At 36.1% G+C, this 27,895-nt stretch overlaps 2 protein-coding genes across 3 annotated transcripts in view; one reads left to right on the top strand and one right to left on the bottom strand.

Annotated features, from left to right (window-relative positions):
• Positions 1-4,447, top strand: part of LOC136247678 (1-phosphatidylinositol 4,5-bisphosphate phosphodiesterase beta-4-like) — a 47,171-nt gene extending 42,724 nt beyond the window's left edge. For both annotated transcript variants that reach the window (XM_066039507.1, XM_066039506.1), the window contains exons 38-39: positions 3,494-3,580; positions 4,150-4,447. In XM_066039507.1, the coding sequence (XP_065895579.1) occupies positions 3,494-3,580; positions 4,150-4,272 (210 nt within the window). In that variant the 3' untranslated portion in view covers positions 4,273-4,447. The remainder of the gene's footprint in view (positions 1-3,493; positions 3,581-4,149) is intronic.
• A 9,898-nt stretch (positions 4,448-14,345) lies between these two features.
• Positions 14,346-27,895, bottom strand: part of LOC136247677 (1-phosphatidylinositol 4,5-bisphosphate phosphodiesterase beta-4-like) — a 74,106-nt gene continuing 60,556 nt past the window's right edge. Inside the window, exons 30-37 of the mRNA XM_066039505.1 lie at positions 24,602-24,667; positions 24,499-24,546; positions 24,062-24,151; positions 23,450-23,526; positions 22,172-22,243; positions 21,203-21,272; positions 17,262-17,348; positions 14,346-14,611 (exon numbers count right to left, since the gene is read on the bottom strand). Coding sequence (XP_065895577.1) covers positions 14,522-14,611; positions 17,262-17,348; positions 21,203-21,272; positions 22,172-22,243; positions 23,450-23,526; positions 24,062-24,151; positions 24,499-24,546; positions 24,602-24,667 — 600 coding nt within the window. The 3' untranslated portion in view covers positions 14,346-14,521. The remainder of the gene's footprint in view (positions 14,612-17,261; positions 17,349-21,202; positions 21,273-22,171; positions 22,244-23,449; positions 23,527-24,061; positions 24,152-24,498; positions 24,547-24,601; positions 24,668-27,895) is intronic.

The following is a 27,895-nucleotide window of genomic DNA, read 5'->3' as shown; positions in this document are numbered from 1 at the left end:
TTGTGTTTGTCTTGTCCACAGCATAAACACATGGTCATATGGGGCTTGACTTCATGTGTAGCCACCACTAAACCACCAAAACTTTAATTAATACATTAAATTCGGTATTCGGTATTTTTAGAAAGCCACAACGGTATCTGAAAAATACCTTTTTAACTACTAATACCTAAATACCTCCCAACCCTATTTGAAAACACATTGTTATTTTTGAATTTTTCAAAAGTCCAACCTTTCAAAAATTTCGGCTATACAGTGATAAATAATCCACTATAATACCTGTTGTAGTTAGGTGTGTACTGTATTGTGTGGAATTGTAGCTTGGAATTTATTTTTCAAGCAACTTTTATCCCAGCTACTCCACAACACCAGCTGGTCACCAGCATTTATGAGTTAACTTCATACCTCAGTGTTGTATTCTGCTTGATTTTTCCTTGGCATATTTGATGTTTTCACAGATTTGCTAATAGGAACTCTACTATTGCAATAAAAATCAATAAAAGTAGTGATAGTAGCTATGAGGGAAAATCCCTACTTGCCATTGTGGCATTCAAAAGATGCCAATGTGGGATTTTACCCATATTGCTACAATGTCAAGTAGGGATTTTACCCATATTGCTACATTGTCAAGTAGGGGTTTTACCCATATTGCTACAATGTCAAGTAGGGATTTTACCCATATTGCTACAATGTCAAGTAGGGGTTTTACCCATATTGCTACAATGCCAAGTAGGGATTTTACTCATATTGCTACAATGTCAAGTAGGGATTTTACCCATATTGCTACAATGTCAAGTAGGGGTTTTACCCATATTGCTACAATGCCAAGTAGGAGTTTTTCCTCACGGCTACGATCATCTCTTTTGTTTCACTACTTTTTATTGCTGGAACCCTACTTCATTTTTAAATTAATAATTTGTTATTTGCACTAGAGCTGAAACAGATATCCGTATGATCCGGATAATAATTTACTATCCGGATAGTACTTTGAAGCCAAGCGGATAGTAATAACTTAAAGCCATTTATCTGTCCAACTTTCTCATCACTAGATGAATCAATTTTCATCATGGAGAGTTAGCTAAGCTAGATTATGTGAAGTTAACAGCAGCCTGGTAAGTTAATCAGCTTGCTCGCGACCACGCCCATCGCTAAATTACGAAGCGAGGCTGTAAATGTTGCTGGAGAAGTTGTAACAGAATAGTTATTGCCTTATAAAAAGTTCTTTACGACTAGTTGTACCTGGAAAAGGTCTTGTAGCAACTGCTACATCTTGTATTCATGCTTTCTCCAGCTGCCAATCTTGTTACAGACGGTGCAAAGTACCGTATAGCTGGTAATTTTCGAAAGGTTTTAATTTTCGGATATTTCGAAGAGGCCCTTCTCTTCGAAAATAAATTCCCACATCCGGTTGTTTTTCGAAAATAAATTCCCACAAGCGCCAAAGCAACCGTCCAACTTTCGGCGATTCGTTCATGTATTCTTCGAGTTTTAGCTCAGTATTGCAGATGATAATGGGTAAACTGTATCATTACTGTACCAATAACCAGAAAACAGGTTCCAGAATGGGAATTGATGCCGTCTGCTCTAGGATAGCTCAAGGGATAGCTAGCTATGATCTAGTCTCGCGGCGCCCGACCCTAAAAAGAGGGTCTGGTGAAACTGTGTACAAAAAGTTTGAGCTCTGGAATGTTTATTGGATGACGTTTTACGTGTTACGTAAGTGCGCTGTTTATGTCACAACATCCATTCAACCAGATCCGTTTACATCATCACCAAACCAATAGCGCTACTTTATTTATTCAACATTAAAACAAACCCAACAGAATTGTATGGCTGTTTTCTCAATGAGTTTAAGCAGCAGAGTCACCGGATGTAATTAACCGTAAGCCGCGAATCTTTTGAAATGTACACATTACATAATCAATTTGAAATGGAGCGATCTGATTGGAGCTTCCAACATTCCGGCAGCGCCAAACTTTTTGTACACAGTTTCACCAGACCCTCTTTTTAGGGTCGGGCGCCGCGAGACTAGCTATGATTGAGCGTGATCATGCCAGTAAATTCACTCCACCTGACTTCTCTCCAGTGTACAGGAATGGGGATTATTCCATCAGTAAGTCAGTTTTCGGCAAACATTCACGCATCTCCATAATTTGTGACATGGATTTCCGTTTATTTGAAATCCATCCGCGGACTTCGAAATATGCACTCTTCGAAATTAAAATCTTTCGAAATTCAGATTTTGCTTCTTGTGCGAAAATTTCTGTTTTGAAAATAACCCGCTATACGGTAACACTGTAACATTACCACAAACCTTTTGCTATCATGTTAATGTTTGTTTGCTTGTAGTACTAGAAAAACAAGGATGTTTACAATAAACTATAAAATGTTTCTATAGCAAGTGATGATGTCACTATCTGTAGGATATCCGGATAGGTTTTGTTCAGGATATCCGGATAGTAAAAGTTGCTATCCGTTTCAGCCCTAATTTGCACTAGTTTGTTAACTTTTTTCTTAAAGCATCGTTGCTGTGACTGCTGTATTGGAGTATCTCGATCTCACTACTCAGCTACTCAGTAAAGTAAGCTAGGAGATGTAGTGCAATATCTTGTTTTCTACAGAGCTAGATTGTTGAAGGGCATGTCCTCATCTACTACAGTCCACTAACACCTCAAATAATTTTGTTATGTCTAAATATGTTCCTTCAAGTAAAGTGCTATACGAAAAATTGTATCCTTCATATGGTTTCCTGGCGTGAAGAATAAGACGACCATTTAGTTGAAGATCAAAGGAATAGCAAATACATTCGTCGGAACCAAAAAAGCACATCCCACCTGTGAGTTTGTTGTTATGGCCTAAAATGGTGGCCATGTGCTGCTCCGTTTGGCTCTAGCTTTATGACTGTGGCCAGGCAGGCCATGAGGCAGGCCATGAGGTAGGCAGACCAAATTGCAGATTTTGACAATTTTTTTTAAAAATTCTATATCCAGATGCCTGTAAGTATATGTTATTGTTTTTTAACGCTGTATTGAGTGATATTGTATGGAGTAAGACTATTCCGTAAGGCAATTTTCGTCACATATAGTTTTTCTATGATAGTTTTTAGATGCAGCATTTTTAGCAGTGCTCGTCACTTTAAGGGGGCAAGGGGAACCCTACTGCACAGTACTACTGTACTCTTTGATAAAACGTATTTTTTACGTCATTGTTTTAACACTGCATGGAATTATTAGAACTGATGACTGCACCTGGAAACCCAGCAATTCTCTATAGATCCAGCAACTAAGCTGGACCGGATAGCTGTAATCATTTAGTTGAAATAGTTTAAATACAGTAGTTAATATATTTAGAGTAGTTATTTAGTTGAAATGTAGTAGTTTAGTTGAAAAAAAGAGTAGTTAGTTATTTCAGTTATTTAGTTGAATAATAATAGTTATTTAGTTGAAATACAGTTGTCATTTAGTTGAAATACAGTGGTTAATTAATTGAAATACAGTTACAGGCACTACATCAAAAAGAAGTAGAGACATTGATGGATAATCAGAAGAAGATACAAGAACAACTAATGGAGGACAAAGAGAAGGTAGGATAAGCTACTTGTGACCTGTGAAAACCAGGTGGTAGCTTCATGACTCGTAACTTTTATGCAATGCGATTAATACACTTTGTAGTCATTTTTAAACTTCACTTTGTAATACAAGCTGTATAATGTGCTTATTCTATTCCAGTACAGAAATACAATATATTATGTTACCACTCAAGTGTAACGTTACAGTGACTCACTCAGGATGTAAGCAGACTTACTCAATCAAATTACGATTACCTAGCATACTTGCTCCTGAAGTCCATGTGGGTGTAGCTATTAGAGTGTATAGTTCATGATCGTGAGTGGTGAAACTATCAGTTTATTGAAATTCACTTTTGGTGCCCTTTTATGAAGAAGTGAATAGGAGAGTAAATCAATTGAAATATAATACATGTTATTGTACTATGGCTTGCAAGTCTTCCAATGAGTATCGTACAAGACCACTTACCAGGCAAGTATAGAGCAAGCGAGTGCAATATTACACTTGAGTGGTATCGTATATGATGGGATGTATTTTGTTCTCACATGACTCACTATCATGTGTCTTGATGATAATATTTTGATAGGAACTGAAGCAACAACAACAACCACCACCACCACCAGTAGTACCAGTAGCATCACCAGATGTGCCGGAGGCCAACACTAACAACAACAATGGTAACAAATCAGAATGGGTTTGGGACTTCTAATACTATTATACTACTACCTCAATAGTCGCTATCACTATATGTGTGTAATTATATTTTTGTAATTATATTTTGTTATTTATAATTACATGTAATTAATATGTATAAGAGTGTATTTTGTGATAATTGTATGATACATTAGATACGACTTTATAAATAAACTAATTGTTGAAATTGATGGAGGTGATAAGATAGCTACTTGTTTGAAAAATATTTAATGTTGTTTCATGGTAAATTGGGAGTGTCATTAAGGATGATTATTCAAAAGCTAAAACATAAAGACCAGTAAAAGCCAACAACAATCACGTGATTGAGATTTGCTAATATAAAACAATTACTTCCAGACTAACCTTCGTATTAAAACTCTGTGCCTTTAAAGCACTGAACAGCCTTTCTAAGGTAAGTACATACACTGACTTATCATTTTCCTGATGTGTATTATAGCAAAGTCATAACTCTAGTAGTGCAGTCAGCAAAGACATGCATTACTAGGGTTCTTCAGTGGATAAACAACTCATAGGTATGATGTAATAATCACCTTAGTGATTATTACATCATTCCTATGGGATGTTTACCACTGAAGAATCCTAGCAATGCATGTCTTAGTTATTTAGACAATGGCCCCATCTTGAGTTTCATTAGTAACTCACAAAGTATGCAATTTGTTTGTCAAATTTTGTTGCCAGGGTAAAACATATCCCATCCAAACAGCTTAAAAAGTGCACGTCCAAGTAAAGCAGAATGAACTGTGACAAAAAGTAGTGATATACCAGAGTGCGGCCATGTGTGAGGTATGCAAGTTGTGAATATTAGTCAGATAGTACAATTGTAAAAGTATATATATAGGACCACTGGTATAAGGTAGTTGTAAGTGGCTGGTGGATGCATGCAAGATTATTACTACTGATTTATCAGGAAAAAGGCAGAGTCTGCATGTCAATCCTTTACATATAATTATATAACTATAAATGATCATCAATCTAGAAAGATCTTAATTTGTAGTACTCTGTTTCAGTTGTTGGGTACTCTGAAAACATTCCAAGTCTATAATAATATAGCAGATATTGATATAGCAGATATTGTTAGTTTTATCTGCGTTACAAGTTAAGCACTGGAGATGTGATAAGCATGATGCTGCTAGTTTTTTTTTAAAGTCCTGTGAGCATCTTCGAATTCATAAATGCCACTCAAATTTGATTCTCAATAAAGCAAAGTGTATATATAGATTCTCTGATAGCAATAAATAATTTGAGTTTGGCTGCCTTTCCTTTGTTTACAGCATTGCCGTATACAGGAAAGGCGGCAAAACTCACACTATTTTATTGCTATCAGAATCTATACACTTTGCATCAAATTTGATCATGAGTGGAGACTTAAAAACTAACAGCATCACTTCATTCTCATTAATACTTTTACAATTGTACTATCTGATTAATATTCACAACTTGCATATACCTCACACATGGCCGCACTATGGTATATCACTACTTTTTGTCACAGTAAACTCTGCTTTACTTGGACACGCACTTTTTGGATGAGGTTTATTATTATTTTATCAGTGGTTTTATGCCACAATCTAATATTATGAATGATTAATAACAATAGCATAAATTAATTGAAGTATTAAAAGTAAGAACACCTACTGTAGCGACACACAAGACTCTATTCTAAAGCATGCAATTCTGTCTGGGGGTTGTATAGCTATATATCACTGATCAACTGTACCACCAAAAGAGTATACTGGTATTATAAAACTTGTACTATATACCTTCACCTTCTTTAGTAAGGGAATTGCCATAACATTATGTTGTCATGCAGAGAATATAATGAACAGTACATAATAATACATAGTATCCCAAGTATTACATGCAAAGCTATAATTATATAAATATGTCATCATCATAAAGTCTCTAATAGTAATAGTATTCCTATAGCTATATATAGCACTTACTATAAAAGGAAATCCAGTTCATTATTATGTGTGAGTATCTTCTAGAATCACTCAACATCATTATACATAAATATAAGAATGCAGGGGACCTATATGATACACCTACAACCACTGTAGTTTAATGATTTTCTGTTTATCATCAGTGCCTGTGCATGCATTTTTACAGCTGCATGGATTTAACCACTATATTTGCCACTGGTTAGCGAAATATTGATCATGTGCAGGTCAGTTCTAGATTGCTACCTCTTGCATTTTAGCTAAGATGTGCAGTGAACCATCTGAAATTAGGTAGGTAGCTATGTATGTACAATGTGTGTACAACAAAGGGGTTGTGTGCTTAGAGTTTTCTGAATATTAAAGTATTGTATATCAACTACTCTAATAGAACAGTCACCCAGAACAAGAAGTGTTTCTATAGCTTGTACCATGAAATAGCCCTTTCAAACATTCTTTGTGGTCACCACAAATCATAAACAAATTACCTAAGTACATGCCAGAGTCTTTAACACACACTACACCTAATAATTTTTTCTGTATAACGATGCCGGATGAAAAATGGTGCAAAACCAGAGAGGATATTGTTGTGATACAAGCTAGAGTACCCCAAATGTCTGGTGAGGAACAATAATAATAATAATTGTAGATCTGGAATTCAACAGAGGAATTACAAGAGGGGACAAATACAAACTTACCATACCTATCATGAGAATTGACTCATACAGATTTAGTTTCTTTCCTTTCACCACCAAACTATTGAACAACCTACAACCAGTGACTGTTCGTTCACCTTCTATTACAGAGTTTAATAACCTACTACTATAGAATTGTATGTATGATAGATTTCGTAATTGCATTTATACTCGCTAGCTGTTCGAGGTTCTGTAATTATAATTTTAATTTAAAGAGATAACATGATTTTTATTGATTATTGGGTTTGCCAAAACATTGACCCGCCACATCTGTGAAACATAAGATAAATTTGTCATGGCCTAATACACAATGCTGGAGGTGGCTGCATGTACTATTCTCTAGTATACGTAGCTATGCTTACAAGAACAAATTGGATATGCTTTCGGAAATGCATATGGACATAGTGAGAGGCCAATGGTCTATTAATGTTGTTATTAGTTTTCTTTTCTTGCCATTAAGATATATGTAGCTACTGACCCCACTATACTTGAATTTTAAAAACTTATCTTTATATATAGATATTGTAAGGAATTATAGTAGCAATATTAATTGTGCATAAATTAATTGTGGGTGGGGCTCCATAGTGCTGATTCACTCAGCCGAAAACTACATTTCTAATACCTTTGGTTGTTATTTGTGTCACAACGATGAATCATAACCTGCTACAAAGTCACAGGTATAATGAAAGATCCTATATGCATTGAAGTCAATAAAAGTTTTTTGCTATATACTTTATCATGTCTTATTATATAACATCTAATTCAGTCATTTATTGGTCAGTTGTAGTTTGCTTTTTTGATGTACAGGACCTTTCATTGTACTTGTGGCTAATAAATAAATCAAATAAAAGGAACCTTACAATTTATTATTGTGATCAAATGTAGTCGAAAAGCCGCCTGGTTTTTGCCAATCTATGGCTATAATTTGTGTTGCAATATATAGTAGTTATAATCTGCCTTTTATTTGCTTTATTTATTAGTCACAAGTACAATGAAAGGTTCTATGTGTAAAATAGCAACCTTAAGTAAATCATATGACCAATAAATGACTGAATTAGATGCCAATCATGCCATATGACTTGATTTCTGCCAGAGACAGTGAAGATGATTATTTGGCATACTTTCAGAATAAGCCTATAGACAACTCGGTGTTATTATCAGAACTAGGTAATAGTAAAATTGTGCTTAAAATGTTTCATGTTTGGGTGACTGAAGGAGATCACCATCAGTTGGTATATACAAGTGGAGACACAATCCTTGGTGAATGTCTTCAAAATTTCCAGAAGAACGTTGGGCTTACTTTCAAGGGAATCTTTGTAATGGCTTCACCACTATGGCACAATTTTGTACCACTCCAAAGAAGCAGTTAGAATTGAAAAGAAACCGTATTAGGTTTCAAATGGAAGGCTATGACATGGTTCTATTGGCTGTACGACCAAGCTATGGTGTACTTGACAAAGTTTTAATGTACTGTGAACACAATATTACATGTAGTTCTGGTTTTACTGACACACGTAGAAGCAGCACATACTTGTGGCTTGAAATGAGAGTGTGCTGACCTTGAAAAGTATAATGAAAGATACTGATATTCTTCATTTGTATCAGTACGAGAAGCCAAAGGTAGTAACACTTTCTAGTACAGCTTCTTTCCAACAATCCAAAAAGGAAATTATCAAAAAAGTACAGATTTACCACTCACTGTATAGCAATTGGCTTGCTTTACACATATACAACCATTATATAGATGTATTTAGTGATGAGTCCAAAATTGATGACAACTTAGTTGTAAATTTTCAGCAGCTGCTATCAAATTGTGATATTGATAAAAATGCAGGACTCATTTCTTATGAGAAGACGTACACTGCCTTACTCAGCAAATGTCATGATCATTATTTGTTTGATGGAAACATAGCTGCTTGTTGTCTTCACCAAGTAACTATTGCGGACACCACTGGCAAGTCTCCAGATGTTTATGTGGCTAAGGTCAATGATTCGGGTATGCCTGTCTGTGCTGTTTTGTTAGCTGACTACAAGAAGGATGAGTATGACAACGCATATTATCAAGGCATCAGATACACTATTAAAGTTTTGTCTGGTGAGTTTTGCTCTCTACTTTCACTTCCATGCAGCAGCAAGAAGGTTAGTCTTCAGCTATACATTGCACTGAATAATGAGGTGGGCATCATAAAGATTTGTGAAGCAGATGTTGTCAACAAAGAAGACTTAAAAATGTCTTCTCTTTTCCCTTCATCATGGTGTACATGATTTCATAGAAAATTTGCCAGTAATGACCAAGCTTTTGCCAGTTATTGAGCCTATCAAAGGTGTAGAATTTCAGATTGTAAAAGGATGGCCGATTTATGTTGCTGCAATACCGGTACATTGAAGAGAAAGACGACATCAAAGCAGCAGATTTTATACCACTTATAGAACCATTGGACTGCTTGCACAAAGGAGATATTGTGCATGGAGATATCCGACAATGTAATCTCCTGTTTTCTAAAGATGGTGATGCTAAAATAATAGAATTGATCTTGCTACTGCAGATGGTGCTAAATATGTCAGTGGATACAATCATGTTGATATCATGGAGTGTCATTGTGGTGCACCAGAGGGGTCATCAATGGAGAAAACTCATGATCGTCATGCCATGGCTGTGGTTCTCCAATCATTTAACAGAAATCATCGTGCAATTGATACGCTCAAGGACAAAGCCTGTTCACTATCAGATATAGTAAAGATTTAGTTTGATTGCACTAACAACTTTCTATAAAGCATAATTATGTACTTCTCAATTAGCTGTATGCAAATTCATGCATTAATTCTATTGGAAACTACGTGTATTGTTTTGGTATAATTATTGAGTACTTACTATTAGAGTTGATTAATGGACCATGTGTTTTGGTTGTAAGAGTCCTGCACAGTTTATGCCAGCTTATAATCTGGCTCCAAAAATTCAGCGTTATGCAATCACAACCTGTCAGGTAGAGTTGTTGTAAAGCACATGTGAAAACTGAGGGACAGAACTTTGCACATTTTGATTGAGATACTCTAATGGAGGGTTCACACACAGTTGTGGTACAGTAGAAGATTGACAGGGGCAGATCCAGGAGCTGGAAAGGGTAGGGGCACAAAGAGGCTAAGTTGTAGGTGGTTGGGGAGAGCAGATTATCTTGTTAGTTTCAGCAGTTTTGAAGCAGCAAATAATACACCTCTTAGTAGTGTCTCACTGTTGATTTTTATCATTTTGGCCTTTGCAGATTGTTGTAAAGTCAGAAATCTTAAAAGCTGTTTAGAAGGGTCTGAATGTCTTACAGCAACGTAATAATTATGTTTAAGAGGCACTTAGTATGCACAAAGGTGCTAGTTAGCTAGTTTTTAGAGGTGCACCGATATGGAAATTTTGCAATATGCCGATAACCAATATTGGCTACAAAAATTACCTATACCGATATCTGAATGTAACAGGTTTTCAGTATGGACATTGCAATAAATGTGGCAAAAAGCTTAAAAGGTGGTCACTAAAACCTGTGTAAAGAAATAAACAAAGAATTGTGAAAAGGTGTATATATTAAAATAAAGAGTGACCAACTGAGGATTTGAAACCTGGCCATTATGAAAAGTGCAACTTGAGACTCACACTTTAACCTTTGTGTTACCAAGTCAACTACACAATGTTTCAGACAATTATAGTATTTATGTGTAATATCTTTTAAAAATACCAATACTGATATCGCAATATCAATATCGGTGCAGCTCTAGATAGTTTGACTTTGGTTCACTTTGTTTTCAGGTAAATTTGTGGTGAAATGTGTGAGTTTTATAAACTGATCTTGGCCTGACAAAGTTTAGTATTTAATCAGAAGTATGGCTCCTCCACAAAGTGTACATGACTCTTAGGTGGAGGGACATTTGCCCCAAATTCCCATCCTGGATCCACCATTGATTGAGATACACATTGTGAATTATCTTAATAAATAGTCACAGTCGTAATAAAACAGTCAAAATTTGAAATGACTATTTTCCAGGTGATAATTAAGTTACACAAGTATTAAGTCTACAGGCATGAAAGCATCTGACATGGGTAAGGTTAATTACACACACGCAGTAATAGATTACCATTAAAATGTTTTAACACTAAAAGGTTTAATTCAAAATGAACAATCCAAGCAAAGACTACACATTGTTTATTTAGGAGGAGAAAATAGATAAAATGGAAGATGATGTCTTCTTTCACTGTGTTGAGTCTAATCTAATTGCACTGTAAGGCATATTAGTTAAGGTACAAATGAAGTTTACATGTATCTTCCCAATCAAGAATCAAAGAAGAGAATAATAGAGGGAGAGTACAAGGCCTTGCAGGAGTAGATCTTGGGAACTGCATTATGGCACTAATTTGATATGAGCTGGGCGTTAGTATAGCGGCACAACCAAAAAAATGTGCACTTTTTCATAAAGCCATGAAACTTTCCACATAAATAGTACTCCTCAATACATGTATTTTTAGATAATTATTATAGTGCCATCGCTGATTTGACCTTTGGTGGCCATTTTTGTACAGAAAATTGATCATTTTTGTCTTTAACTCCCTGAGGCAGTAATTAACTTGTTAAAACATGGCACCACGCAAAGATCTTGTTGATAGAAACAACTTGGTTTTTATTTGAAGTCAATAGGTGATTTCATTCTTAAGTTATGAGTATTGTTATTAGCTGAAAATTTTGATAAATTTATGCATAATTATCTGCCCACAGGTAATTCACACCTCGAGGGCAGGTAAATTTATCAAATTTTGCAGCTAGTAAAAATGATCATAACTTTGTAATGAAATCACCTATTGACTTCAAACAAAAACCAAGTTGTTTCTATCGGCAAGAAATTTTGTATGGTACAAGTTAATTACTGCCTCAGGGAGTTAAAGACAAAAATGATCAATTTTCTGTACAAAAATGGCCATAAAAGTCAACTCAGCGATGGAACTATATCTAAAATTACATGTCATGAGGAGTACTATTTATGTGGAAAGTTTCATGGTTTTATGAAAAAGTGCACAATGTTGCCAATTTTGGGGGCTACGCCGCTATACTATGTATGTGACCACGTGTACATTACACATAATTTGCTTTAGGTACTCAGTGAACCATCTGTTGACCCTGTCAGGTCATCTTCTAATGATATTGGTAAAATCTTTTTTCAGTAAGACATTTATTGCCAAATGTATTTGTTACACATGTTTTGACACATGTAGGTAATTGAGGCTGTTCATAAAGCAGTTGAAAAAGTAATGGATCATGTAATTTCGTTTGATGGTGCTTATGTTAATCATCGTCACTCGGCACTGGTTTGTGATGTGATGACTTGTTGTGGACATCTCATGGCTATCACAAGAAACAGTGTGAACAGACAGAATGCTGGGGATTTGATGAGATGTTCTTTTGATGAAACAGTGAGTATTGCATATCCATAACCAGATTGCACACTATTCTAATTTGTGCAGATTGATGTACTGATGGAGGCATTGGCTCATGGTGAAGTAGACAACATGATTGGAGCCAGTGAAAGAATTATTACTATGAACTCTTGGTATAACCTATAGCTTAAAGCAAGAGTCCATAGTCTACTTATTGTGGACTCTTGCTTATACTGATCTGAAGTTGCAATCATTAGAAGAGCCATATTTTACCCACTCAAGCACATCATACATTTGCATACATGAATAGTATACAGTATGTTCTTGCATACCTCAGTTATTCTAATATTATAGTACAGTTATATAGTGGTCCCTGTCTGAGTTACTACTTGTATTAAGAGGCCATGTATCAGACACAACTTTAACTGCATTATACAGTACACTGCAGCCTGCTTGTCTAATGCAGCCATCTGTCTATATCCATAACCCTGAGATGGCTAGCTATTTTGGCAGGTTCATTACATGTTAGCTAGTTGTTTGGTACTCAGGCACTTTAGTGCAGATTAAAAATAGTGTACATGCTGGGTAGCTATTTGCTAGCCTGTACTACAAATGATGGATATGTAACATCTTTAAGTATATATAGTTTGGAGTACAACTAGGCTATTTTTTATTTCTGTTGTTTAGTGACAGTTGTTATATGGTTGCATGTCAGATGAAGTTACTAAGGATGGTCATTATGTGATTAGTAGGCAATCACACACAGTTTCAAGCAATTAGGAATAATTGTACGAGTAACGGTCAAACTTGCATAGGGTGAAGCCAAGCACATTAATTAGGCTGTTACGAGTACAGTTATTCCCTAATTGCACTCAAATGTGTGTGTGCCGGATTATCTATATTAATTATTACATCACTGTATCTTTTCCTCAGAAACTACTATTATATAAAGCTCAGATACTGAAACACTGCATGTATGACGTCTTTGTAGGATTATCATTATTAACAACTGGTCAATCTGTAGAAGCAAAGAAATTGCAATAGCTATCTAAACAAGGCTTTCCCATTTGATACAATGCATTAATTTAGTTAATTGTCTTCATAATTTAATTTTATTGTGTTTGACACTCTATCTGTCGTACTCAATAGTCCAGATTGTCTGACTGTTTGACAGAAATAGGCCTCAGTTAAGTGTGCTCAAAATTTTTCCTTCATGAATTTTCCATAATTTTTCTTATAATGCTGATCAGTTTTCCCATTAAGGTTGTATATATATGCTCCTAGGTTAGCAACATTTCTTACAATTATGCTGGAATATTTTAACCATTGTATGCTCTATTACAGTGTTCCACTTCAAAGTGACTGTTCTATTATAGAGTATCAATCTGAGGAGCTATGTACAAGTGTTTGAGTGCTCTATTGCACTTTGCAATTTCCACTAACTGCTCTACCAATCTATTGTCATGGGTTTGATATATCAACCTAACATGCTAGCATTATTCTGGCATACCACTCCAGCATAAATATTATGCTGGCATATTTGACGCAGGCCAAGACAGAAGACCATCTGCTGATGATCATGGTTTTCTATGGAACTTAAACCAAACAAAAAATTAATTATTCTAAATGGTCATAGCTATATACTGCACGAATAGCTAATGTTAATGCATGCAGACAACGTTACATTGTTTATTAGTATCATGTAATACTATTAGTGGATCACATCGCACAAAACACTATCACCTCACCACTACAAGAAGCTACAAGAATGTTATACTACATAACTACACTTGGGAGAGGGCAGTATAATTTTAATTGTAAGTCGATCAGTTGTATGTAACAGAAATCATTGTCAATTTCTCCCTACAGCAGTTATCATGCTTTAAATCATTATGAGTATCTCAACCATCCAGTATTGATGTGGGAAGATTTTGAATAGCTTGCGCACTTGGACAATACATTTGTTTGACTAACAAACTCATAAGACCAACCAAAAGACAACATTTTCAAACAAGTATGAGCTTATCACTTCCAAAATTTTAAACCACCAATGTCATTAGTTTATTTGTAAGTTGTACCTAATGGCATACAATTACAACAAAATAAACTTTGATATGTAATAATAAATAACAAAATACAACTACAAAAATGTAATTACACACATAGCGACTATTGAGGTAGTAGTTTAATAGTATAATATTATTAGAAGTCCCAAATGTTATCGATGTTGTTAGCATTGGTCTCTGGCACCACCTTGTCAGCTGGTGATGGTGGTTGATATTGTTTCAGTTCCTATCAAAATATTATCACCAAGACACATGGCAGTGAAGTCATGTGAGAACAAAATACATCCCATCATATACGATACCACTCAAGAGTAATATTGCACTCACTTGTTCTATACTTGCCTGGTAAGTGACCATTGTACGATACTCGTTACTTGATGAAAGAATTGCAAATACCATATATAATTTGCTTTATTTTTGAGCAAAAAAAATTTGCGTAAATAATGATTTGTGTGAATGATGCTCTATTAGAGTAGTTCGACCTTGTATAAAATTTTTTGTGCAAGAAATTTTAATACAAATTTGCATACAAAATTATTTTACAACAAAAAAAAAGCAAATTACAGTATCAAGTACCTCACAATACACTATTCTCTGAGTATGGTTTATATAGAAGGCAATTACTGCACATGTGTTAAGGTACTCGTAATATGTATTTTAAGATGCTGAGGTTGAATTGCTTCAAAAAATGCCAAAAGATGTGAGTAAAGTTGCTTATGTAGTGCACCTCATACTTCTTTTCAGGCAGTTGTCATTTGTTGTCTGATGTTTGTGTTATTTCAACAATCTACTGTATTAAATGCTCACTTTTAGGATCCAAAAATTTTTATGAAGCTGAAGCACAGTTGTGTGAGACTGATGAACCAGCCACAGTTGAAAAATAACAACTAACAGTCCAGAAAAGCAAAGAGAATTTTACATTTAAACCCCACCATGAGTAGGATATTGCTGTTATCAACCCGAGGCATAGGCAAAGCAAAGGTCAAGGTGTTGATAACAGATATTCTGTGTGATTAACTAGATTCTCTCCTAAACAAGTCAGGGGCGGATCCAGGGGGGGTTCAAAGGGTTCCATGGAACCCCCCTTTTGAAAGAGCCTTTCTTACTCGAGATACTCTAATAGAGCAGTCACAATAGTCATTTGAGGAGCAGTGTAGCAAGCTTTGTATCTAGTTATAAGGAAATATAGTTGGTGAGGGCATCTATAGTGAGGGGTAGCTATTGTCAGCAGGTGATGACCTTTTTTTTTGGTCTTCAACTTACAGCTAGGCTGAAGTTGCAATTCCAGAGTGGAACCCCCCTTTTTAAAAGTCTGGATCCGCCCCTGCAAGTACATGAAAAAATTTGGAATTTTCAGCTAGAGTAGGTACCATAGCACATTGATAAAAAGTACTGAACAAGTTGGTATGATATGAGTGAAGTGTGGACAAAAAGATGACATTGATTTGAGTCATGAAATAGACATGTTTGAAGCTTACCAAATATTACCATGTAAAAAAGAGGTGGTCTTTATCGAAAGTGACCACAAAGTGGTCCTTAGCCATTTTTGAGATCTAATTACAATGTGGTCTTTGTACAAAAGTGTCTTTATAAGAAGGCGGTCTTCAAGAGGTGGCCACTAAACAAGGGTTTTACTCTAGGGTACCTTTATATGACGATTTGACCATTTCCGTTTCCATTTCCACTGTTTCCAATTGCCCACCTAAGCATATGCCAGAGAATTTGATACCAGCACTCCAGTGGTACTACAGCCACTGAAACCGAATAGCCAAAAAATCTGCTGGCATAGACCATTACACTGATAATGGAAAAACAGCTAATTATCGGCTTCTATATAATAGTTAGACGTCAAGAACCAGGGTTCTACGGGATTTAGAAAACTCGAAGGCCCTGGGCTGTAGCGCCTGAGCGCAGCGAGGGCGCTACTAAGGGCCTGAGGGTTTTCTAAATCCCGTAGAACCCAGTGGTTCTTGACGTCTAACTTATTTAGACTACAACTCGTTATTGTACCTTGAGTTGACAGCTGCTTGTAAATAGGAAATGTATGGCTAATTACTAGAAACAAGCCCTCTACACCTCCCGACATGGCGGGACCTCGCGTGGCTGTTGCTACCCGTTTAAACGCCCATGTGTTGCCAATGTTACAGGCGCGTGCTATGTATCGAAGTACTGGACTCAGCGAGTGGACTACAACTCATTGTTGCTGTTGTTGTGCCTCGACAGCTGCTTGTAAGCAAGTAATGTAGTGTTGATTAGTACAAACAAGCCCATTACACCTCCCTCCAATTCAGTACGGCTGTTACTAGCCATTTAAATGCCCATGCTTTGCCAATGTTACAGGCGCGTAATTATCGTGTTTCGTATCGCCTCAGAGCGTGGTCTCTATTGGACATGACCGTGGCTCTACGAGATTTAGAGACCACGTTTTCAGCCAATCAAATTTCAGTATCAAACTTGTTGTAGTCTAATATCACTACAACTCAATCTAGATTGATTTATTCTCTTATTCACTTCTTCATGAAAGGGGCACCAAACAGGTTTAAATAAACTGATAGTTTTACCACTCGTGATCATACACTGTATTCTAGTAGCTACACTACATGTGGACTACAGGAGTGAGTATGTTACAGTACTCGTCAAGTAATTCAATTACTCTCATGGCCTGAGTGAGTCACTGCAATGTTACACTTGAGCAATAGATTGTAATTCAGAATACAATAACTACAGTATGTAACTTGCATACTATAAAGTCAATTAAATTTTACAAATTTCATAGCCATAGCATACTGACATAAAATGTTATGACTCAAGAAAGTTGCCTGGTTTTCATAGGAGCAGTCATACACACATGTATGTAGTTGTGGTGTTCATCCTACCTTCTCTTTGTCCTTCATTAGTTGGTCTAGTATCTTCTTCTGATTATCTGTCAATGTCTCCATTTCTTTTTGGTGTAGTGCCTGTAACTGTATTTCAACTAATTAGCTACTGTATTTCAATTAAATAAGAACTGTATTTCAACTATAATTAACCACTACATTTCAATTAAATAAGAACTGTATTTCAACTAATTAACCACTGTATTTCAATTAAATAACAACTGTATTTCAACTAAATAACTATGGTGTAAAACTAAACCACTGTATTTATTAGTGCAAGAAGGCTACTGAAAGCCAAATCCAGACCAGATGATGAGACAGCTTGTGGTCTAGGCAAGTACTTGAGGAGCCATACAGCCTGGATTTCATCTGCATTGAACCAGTACTTAAATGATATTGATTTTTCATGTGTCATTAGGGTTGTTTATTAGGGACCTGCAAGAAGGCTACTGAAAGCCTGTGTAGCAGGAAGCCAGAAACATGACACTAAAACTCTAAAGTGGCTAAACTAGTCATTTTATATTTCAAACCATATTTCTCCTAAATAACTACTGTATTTCAACTAAATAGCTACTGTTTCAACTAATTATCTAGTGTAATTCATTTAAAATCAAACATTGCCTAAAATTACAACCAGTCCCATATCAATTCCTGGTCCCATTTTGTTGCCAGGGTAGGAGGGTATAGACCATTATCTCAACAAAATTAATGCCACATCTCAAATAAAAGCCTAGAGCAGTCATAATTCTTAATGATTTCATGCAGTATCACAAATGATAAAGTAAAGAATATTTTACAACGAGTTGCTGTTACTTTTTGGTGCTTGGCAACTACAATTAAATATCGTACAATTGCCCACTTGCTTCGCATTGCACGTTCAACTGTGAGTAAAATAGTACATGAAACCTGCCATTCTGTAGTGGATGTATTATTGAAGGAGTACATTAAATTCCCCACTGGTAATTGCCTGACTAGTGTTGTGGATGAGTTCAAAACAAAATGGAGTGGCCCTCAGTGTGTTGGAGCTATTGATGGCTGTCATGTAACAATTTCTGCACCAAATCATTTGCACACAGACTATTACAATAGAAAGGGTTGGTATTCAATATTAACACAAGGAGGTTTCGATGCCAATTACCGTTTCCTAGATGTGTGTATAGGATGGCCAGGAAGTGTCCATGATGCAAGAGTTTTTACTATTTCTACTCTCTATGATAAGATTGAACACCACCATATCTTGTCTAACAACACCATTACTGTATTTGGAGTTAGCATTCCACTATACATGATTGGTGACTCAGCCTACCCTTTGAAGTTATGGTTAATGAAACCCTTTGCTCACAATGCAAATTTGACCAGCAACCAAAGAAATTACAATTATAGTGTTGCAGGGCACAGATTGTAGTTGAAATAGCATTTGGTTGACTCAAGGGAAGATGGCACTGCTTGATGAAAAGGAATGACATGAATGTCAATAACATCCCACATGTTATCACTGCTGCTTGTATACTTCACAACATAATTTATGTGAAATCCATGGCAAACACTTTAATGATACATGGGTACAGAATGGGGAAGATAATTATGATCAACCAGATACCATTGCCAGAGATACAGCTACTAGACCATCACAAAATGTGAGAAATGCTTTGATGGAATACTTTCAACACAACTAATAGATATTATAGATTATGATGATGTATGTACATGCTTCAGTAACTATTATTATGTGTACATACAGTAGATAAACTCATACCACAACACATAGATTTACAATCCATCTTGTGTTGCATCTGGATCATAATCAGGATCAAAGGTACTAAAGGGTTGGTAATGTGGTGGTGGTGGGGGTCCAGGGTGAGGTAAGTGACCTTGGGTAAACATTTGCATCATCTGGAATTGAAAATCTCTCTCCTCACGGCGCTTTTGGGCATCACGTTACATTTGTCTCTCCCCCAATCTCATACGCTTCTCTTCCAGGTCTACTGTTAACTTATCGCTCTTCATCTGCATATCTATCATTTTTTCCAAACTTTCATTAGTAGCTTCTCTTTTACATAGTTTTCTCTTCTTAGACTTGCCCTTACCACCAGAAGCATGTGTATCACCATCCACACTGGTATGAACAGTGCCTGATGAATGACTACCGGTACTTGAAGAATGACCACCTGACGAATGACTTGCAGCAGGGCTAGTAGACCCTTCATCAACCACCTCCCTAGACATGTCTTGAGTCTCAGCTAGTCCCATGCTCTCCACAGTTTGTGAGTCAGTGAAGCTCTCCAGTACAACAGGTGGCTCAGTCAAATGTTTTGCTCCTATTACTTTATGCATAGCATCAAAGTACTCCTGTTCCGGGTACTGCCCCTGTCTGGTTGTCTCTCTTTTGTCACGAATCTTTTTGTATTCTGCTCTAAACTTTTTATGTCCCTGCATTGCTCCAGGGTACATGTGAAACCATCCAAACATAATCCATCAACAATCTTGACAAAACACAGAACTATTCCTATGACAACCTTCCAGTTGTTCTTGCATGACATCCTCACTTCATAAGCTGATTAGCTTGTATGTTTCTTCTAGGGTCCAGTTAACAGTGGCCATTACAATTTTGAGCATGCAAGCAATAAAATAACTGTTTTATGCATTTATATTGGATATTATTGTACCGTACTGTGCTGGCCTGGCTGTATCAAGTAGACTGGCTCGGTTTGGTTGGGCACAGTTCAGTGACAGTTCACACTGCACTTTTTACCGAACCATGCCACACCGAGCTGTGCCATTGCGCTAGTGTGAATGCAGCATTATATTATTAGCACTAGTTATAGCATGGGTAGCAATGAAATCTGGGATAAATACAATGTGTGTTGCATTCAAAATGGGTAAAATTTCATGAGGCGAAGCCAAGTGAAATTTCCATTTTCAATGCAACAAGAGTGGTATTTATCCCAAATTTCATTGCTATTCCCAGTTAATACCATACTCGCTGCATATACACATGCTGTACATTGCTATGTACGCAAGTTGTCACTATGTACTAAACACGTGTAAACACTAATTGGTGCTACATTGTTAACATAAATTCTAGCCAATAAAATTGCAATTATAACTTTTTCACTGCTACCAGTGAAATATGGGATAAATTTCACTGCTACTATTGAGACTTTTCTATGGGCAGTGAAACAGGTATGGTATTATTATGTATAATTGGTTAAAAGAAGACACAGTCTTATAAAGCCAATTTCAATTAAGAAAAACATTGATTATACAAAAAATGATCTAAATTAGTCTTAAAACTTAGTACATTAGGGCAAGTGGCAATTTCAAATTCCCAGTTATTAATTATTCTCTGTGAAAAGGTAAAACGTCATGTAGAAGTCTTGTTAAATTTCTTAAATCTGTTCTGTAACTGGTATTCATTGTATAAAAATTTTTTTATCTACAAATGGTTTAGTGGCAGTGGACTCTTGCATTAATTAGGGAAAAGTTTAGGGGAACTAATTAAGTTAAGTTTAATAACAAGTAAAATTAACCTAATTAAGTTTATTTTTCTGCAATGCCTATACAGTTTAATTAGGGGAAGGTTATTAATTAATGTACTAATTATGTATTATTACATTCATTTTACGGGTTTTGCTGTCTCTGTATTCACAAACTACATGGGTAGTCATTGTTTCAGTAATTGGGAAAGTTGTGCTTGGTATAGAAATAGTACTTTCTGCAGGTACAGAGCTGGTTTTCAACTTTCCTTCAAGATGCTGAAAATGAGCATTAATGTGGTCATTAACGTTTGTCATCAAGCCAATTTAGTTGACTTTGAAGTGCTTAAATTTGTTGACCAATAACAATCTGAGGATTTTCCAGACAACACATACATATACACACACACACACATAACTGCAACAGGTGTTAGTAAATTATTTATTATTAAGGTACACACCAACCTCTTGTATTTTCTCTGCACATTTTCTGGACACTTCTAATAGTTGATGTTTTACTGCAGCCTCTCCTATCCTGTTGGACGGTATGTAAATACATTACATTGGATATGTGTAGTGTATGAGTGTAGACTAGTCTTAGTGTATACACCACTTGTATTAGTGACTGGGACTGTGATAGTAGGAAATGTTGACAAATACAAATTTGTCAACTCTTTTAAACTTTCATGTCTTGTAAGTTTTTATTCTATTACGTGGGGTGCAGTTTGTGGTGCCTTTCAAATTGTAAAGAAATTCAAATGTGACTGGGCCTGCGAAAATAGGGCATGTGGGCACATGATTTTTGCCTACTTTTGCACAATTTCATCATGCATAACTTTTTGTAGCACTATGCTATGGCAATGCAATTTTCCGCTCTTAGTAAGCAGTTAATTGGCTTTATGGTGCAAGTTACAGAATGCAAATATGTGACCGGGCCTGCGAAAACAGGGCATGTGGGCACAAACTACACCCAATCACTCTACAGGTGATATCTTAGTACTGGAAAAGTATATTTCCATTCTGTAACTTGCATCATGATGCCAATTAAATGCTTACTACAAGCTGAAAATTGCAATGCCATAGCATGATGGTACAAAAAGTTATGAGTGATGAAAGTGTGAAAAAGTAGGCAAAAATCATGTGCCCACATGCCCTATTATCGCAGGCCCGGTCACATATTCTGTTCCAGTACTGAGATATGAACTGTTAGATGAAAAGGTGTAGTTTGTGCCCACTTGCCCTATTTTCGCAGGCCCAGTCACAAATTGTATAGATCTACTGACAGGAGCTTATCTATGTGGTGATGGGTTAAATTTTAAAGACAAATCAGCAACTGCATAATCAAATTGAAGTGATTATTACACACAGACAGACAGACTGGTATATAGAGTTACACTACACTATAACATTGTGTACTGTATATAGGCTACTAACCTGTCTTTTTGTTTGGTAGATATCTGGTTAGAATTGACTGATACTATCAATTTCTTGTATTTCTCCTCTTCCCTACATTAAACAGTGTTCATAACTGACCTTGACGTTACCAACACATTTGGGAATTATTGGCCAGTTTAGACAGACGGCCCCACAATACACACACTTTACACACAACACAATTGTAAAAGCAGAAAATTCAATGGGAAAAGATCTGGTGCATTTAACAATATGCCTCAAATTTGCAACCAGTAACCTGCACTATGAATGTATCACATACAATCAGGATTAGGTACTGCTCTAGCACTATGCCTCGCTGTGGCTGTGGGATCATTCTTAAGAGCATACCTGCGAAAACAGGACATAATCAAAACAGGACATAATCGCATTTTTTTCAAATTCCTGTCTATTAAATATTATAATCTACTTAGCGTATCCACTGGCAAATTTTCAGCTTCATATGCCAATAACTTTGGGAGTTACAGCCCTACAAAGTAGCAACAACAGAAAAATTGATTTGTACAGCAAGTATAGGGAAAATAAATTACAAGTGCTCACAAAAACGGAGCCACAAATTTCACCATCATGTTCACCATGAAAAGGGGAATCAATTACTGGGTAAGTGTTTCCTTTAGTCACCCTTCTTCACTGTATACAAAGACGAAATTCGTGAAGAAAAATTGATCACGTACGATCGCTTCGACATGACGTAAACAGACACTCATAACTTATGTGTCCTTGGGTCTACTGTAACAAAACTAAGATTTTCCAACTCCTCTTGAGCAGCTGAATAAGATGATATCCCTAGTTTTTATTGTTAGTCCCTTCATTCATTATAAAAGAGGGGTTAAAAAATGAATTACAGAATTTTTCAATAATACGCAAGTATTTCACCCAACGTATTCAATGCTTTATACTGTAAATTTAGGCTTGTGCAATTATGTCCTTTTTTCGCAGATCCAGTCACAATTTCTCTACACTTTCAGTATTAAACTTGGTTGTCATCGATATCAAAAACTACAAATGTTCATTAGCTTGGAATTCAACTATCCCATTTTTCTTTGAGTATTTCAAAAGAGCAACGCATTTACTTGCCAACAAAACACGAACTACAAAGCAAATGTCACTTTGCTAAATCAAACATAAAAGAAACTATAGCTAGCCAGTTAGCTATTTGGCAGATTAAAATTTGACAATTACAGCAAAAGTTTTCCAGCTGCCAAATTTAATTCCATGTCATATTTTCTGCTAACACAGTACTATATAGTTAGTACTCACTTAATTTGAGTCTTCCTCAGCCCTTTAACCTGATCTTCATGTTGTGTTGATAATACCATCACCATCTCTCTGTAACGCTGTAGGAAGAATAACAGAAAATAATTACTAGAGAACAGAGTGGACATACTTTGCCTATAAAAATCATAGGCGTATAGATAGAGTGCTCTAGCTAGTTTGGTGTTGAGGAGCCAAAAAAAAGAGTCAACATCTGCTAACAATGGCTTATAAACCATATAAAAATCCTTATTCACAACTTCATAGTTTGCTACGCTGCTTCTCTGAATATTGTGACTGCTTTATTAGAGTAACTGACTGCTCTATTAGAGTATCTCAATCTTTTTGAATTTACAATCAGAAAATTGCAAGTCCCCCCGGTTGCTATTCCTATGAAAATTAATCAGAAATATTATGGAAATACAGCAAAGGAGCAATAACTTAAATATGATATTACAATTTGAAGACAATATTATGAAGCAAATATATGTATCACAAATGAATACAGTTCATTAAAAGAACAAATTGGTTCAAACTAGCACACAGGCGTTCGGTTTTCGGGTACCACACACATAAACAATACAATGGACCATGAATTACATATGGTACGCACATTACCTCTTCTATTAATTGAGATTCAAGTTGTGTTATTTGTTGTTTGTGGTTGGCTACAAGTGCTTCTTCTGCTCTAATTTGATCCTCTCCTTTCTGTTAGATAATAACATGTTGGTATATATTATTATGGTAGAACCTCTCAATAATCTCACATTTACTGGCAAAGATTTGGTCCCATAAGGTCTGGCTCTGTATATTTACCCCTGAAATATTTATTGAATAAAACATAAAACCAGTAGAGAGAGGTGTCCATTGTATACATTTTAGGTCACACACACATGCATGCATGCACTACACACACACAAACACACACACACACACACACACACACACAAACACATGCACACACTATGTATGCATTCACAAACACACACACTACACACAAAATACACTACACACATATACTACGTACACACAAAATACACTACACACACACTTACATTTTCTGATGATTTCTTAGAATGTTTCTGTGTAAATTGGGCCATTTGCTAGAGCAACAGCGACATCACATGACAAAGTACAGGAATCACATGATCTCCTTACAGTTTTATGTTTGTCCTTTAACTTGCCAAGTTCCTTTTCAGCTCTCTTGTAGAATTGCTTCATTCTCTGGAAGTAGAAGGGACGTGACAACATGTTTAACAAGCATACAAAAATTGCAACTAGAGTAGGGATCATAGCACATCGATAAGAGTACTGAAACAAGCTGGAGTAGTGCATGATATTAAATCACAATAAAACAATAAGAAGTGTTATGTCCCTACTGTTAGGGATGAGCCTATTTTGCTTTTTTTTCCCATCTATTTTTCTTTCCAGCAATTCTTTTATTTTTAACTTATTTTGCTCAAAATTTTCTGTTTTGCTGAGCATCAGTAGAAATTAATTGCATTATCTCAAGCTTACAAGCATGTGTGACTGCTCTATTAGAATGTTTCTTACATAGTGACTGCTCTATTAGAGTATCTTGATCTTTAGTCACCATTTCCTACAAGCATATGTTGTCCTAATACTATATGTGACTGTTCTATTAGAGTATCTCGATCTTTATCATACAAAATGTGCTAAGTTGCCATTCCTTAGTGCCCATTTTTCCAATTTTCCACCTATTTTCCCAGTATTTAGCTCTTTGTTTTTTACCAACATATTTTTCCAAAACTTTTGCTGGCAAAATTGGTGCATCCCTACCTAATGTGCTGAAGATACCATAAGAAGAGCATAGTAGGGATATATACTTTTATTGTTTTACTGTGATTTAATATTGTGCACTACTCCAGCTTGTTTCGGTACTTTTTATCGAGTGCTAAGGTAGTTGAGAATTCAAAACATTTTGTGTACTTGTTTGTTGTAAAATAAAATTATTATGACTGGTGAACCCACGCATACTGCATCAAAAGAAATGGTACCATGCACCACAGCTACCAATTATCATCTGAAAAGTGACATATAACTTACGTTTAGTTGTCAGCTATGTTTAACCTGATACACAGCATTACAAATCAAGAATTGGTCGAAAAGTACCTCTGCAATCAAAGTAACCACTATGAAAACTACAGACAGTTTTCATTATGAAGGGAAGCCATCATGTGCTACTACCAAATCGACACCTTTCATTGATGAATGGAACACAAAGGAGGACACTGTTAAGTCCACGAAGAATGCATTTTATGCACTGCAGTATGCCAAAAGGCACCTCTCAGGCCGAAGCGATGTCGAACAGTGAAATAATCGAGCCCGTATCTTTAGTTATTATCCTGTTACACTTGTCTAAAGACATCAGTCAGTCAGTCAGTCATGCATTAGAGAAATCTGTTTAATAATTTTGTTTTTAAACTTTTCTGTAGCAACTTTTTGAAAGCATTTTGAGTCAATTTGAAAGTTTGTTTGGGTTTACAGGGCGTATGCAGGAGTTTTGAATAGGGGTTTCCACTACAGCTAAGTGACTGTTATATTAGACACTAGTTTGTATTGCCTGACAGTTCTATTGGAGTATCTCAATCTTTTTACCAAAATCATAATTCAGAACAATGCTGTCAGTGTTGCTATCACATTCAAACTATATTTTAACTAAGATAAAAGTTTAAAATGTGTCTTGTTCCATGATAGCTTCCAGATTCTGGAAACCTGAAGTTTCAATTTCTTAATGTTTCAAGTACTGTGTAAAATCCAAGGGGCTTCCTAAAAGCCCTGGAAACCCCCCTGTTGGTACCCTGGCTTAGTTTTAACCTAACCAATACTGCCTCATCATCAGGGAAAATTGAGGCTGATTTTTGGGTGATGTTTTTTCGTGGGCCATGCCTACACCTTTGTGGTCCCTACTATACGGTACAGTACAATACTTAGATATGATCAACTGTTGACAGTAATTATACGATACACATACCTGAAGATATAATAATGCTATTCTGTCAATGCTTTATAGCATGTATGCTCTATTACAGTAGTAAATCTAGACACTGGTATATAAGTATTCACACAAAAAAGCCAAGCTGTGAAAAAGGTACAACCTTAAAAAAACCTGGGTGAAAAAAGTTGTGAAATTAAAGGTAGCGGCCAACAAATGGCTGCAATGATGTTAATACTAATAAATTTTAATAATCCACACGGCCATTTGTTAGCTTCTCTCAAACACATAATAGCACAGTGTAACAAAGAATAACTAATCTTACAACGCAGAGATGACATCACAGAACTATAATAGAAAACTCCTTCTGAAGAGAGGCAAAGAAAGTCTTCTGTAAAATACAGCAGCAGCATGACCCATACCATCCCTTAATGTTGAAATTACAAAGAACCCATCTCAATTTCCCTAATACATTGTTCATGCGTACTTCTGTTGTTTCTCACGTTAAAAGCATTGATAAAGAGAGGATACTTATAATAAGGTGCATTGATATTAGTATTAAACACTTTGACATCAGAAAATGCCTTCTGATGTTTACCTCCCCAGAATACTGAAGCAAAAACATCCACACGAGCTCCATCCTCATCTTATTAGCTGTTGCCTAGAAGGGTCTCGCCTGTAAAAGGCTGAAAATGATGCATGAAAATTTTCTGGTTCCATAAATGACTATGTTGCCCACAGCGCGACACACTTGTGCACAACACACTTGATATCCTATTTTCAGAATTTTGTATGACTCTAATAGAACACATCCTCTGAGCAGTTTGTTGATAGGTATGGCAAGTAAACATTTTTTATTAGCTAATTTCAATCGTGTGATTGTTATCTAAACCAAAACAGCCAAGCTGTAAAAAAAGAGTGCGGCCCCCAAAAAGGCCAAGGTGAAAAAAGATGTGAAACCCAAGGTGGCAGCCAAGAAATGGCTGTGATGGTAGGTTAATGGCAAAAAATTTAATTACAACAATTCCGGAGAATTTGCATTGCCCCCTCCACTAGGATTCGGCACCAAATTCACCTGAATTGTTGTAATTAAAATTTTACCATTAACCTACCACCAGATTTTTTTCTAGCTGAACTCTCAACAGGGTGATTTGTTTGCAGCTGAACTCTCTACATGGTGGTTTCTTTGTAGCTGAACTCTCTACAAAGTGACGTGATCTAGCTGAACTCTCTACAGGGTGGCTGAACTCTCTACAGGGTGATTTGTTTGCGACTGAACTCTCTACAAGATGATTTGTTTCTAGCTGATCTCTCTATAGTGTAACTTGTTTGTAGCTGAACTATCTGCAGGGTGATTTGTTTGTAGTTGAACTTTCTACAAGGTGATCCTTCTAGCTGATCTCTCTACAGGGTGAATTGTTTCTAGCTGAATTCTCTACAGGGTGATCTGTTTGTAGCTGAACTCTCTACAGGGTGATTTATTTGCAGCTGAATTC

This window comes from Dysidea avara, chromosome 2 (assembly GCF_963678975.1).
Source record: "Dysidea avara chromosome 2, odDysAvar1.4, whole genome shotgun sequence".
In the NCBI taxonomy this organism is placed as follows: Eukaryota; Metazoa; Porifera; class Demospongiae; order Dictyoceratida; family Dysideidae; genus Dysidea; species Dysidea avara.
This window is presented reverse-complemented; position numbering and strand designations above follow the sequence as displayed.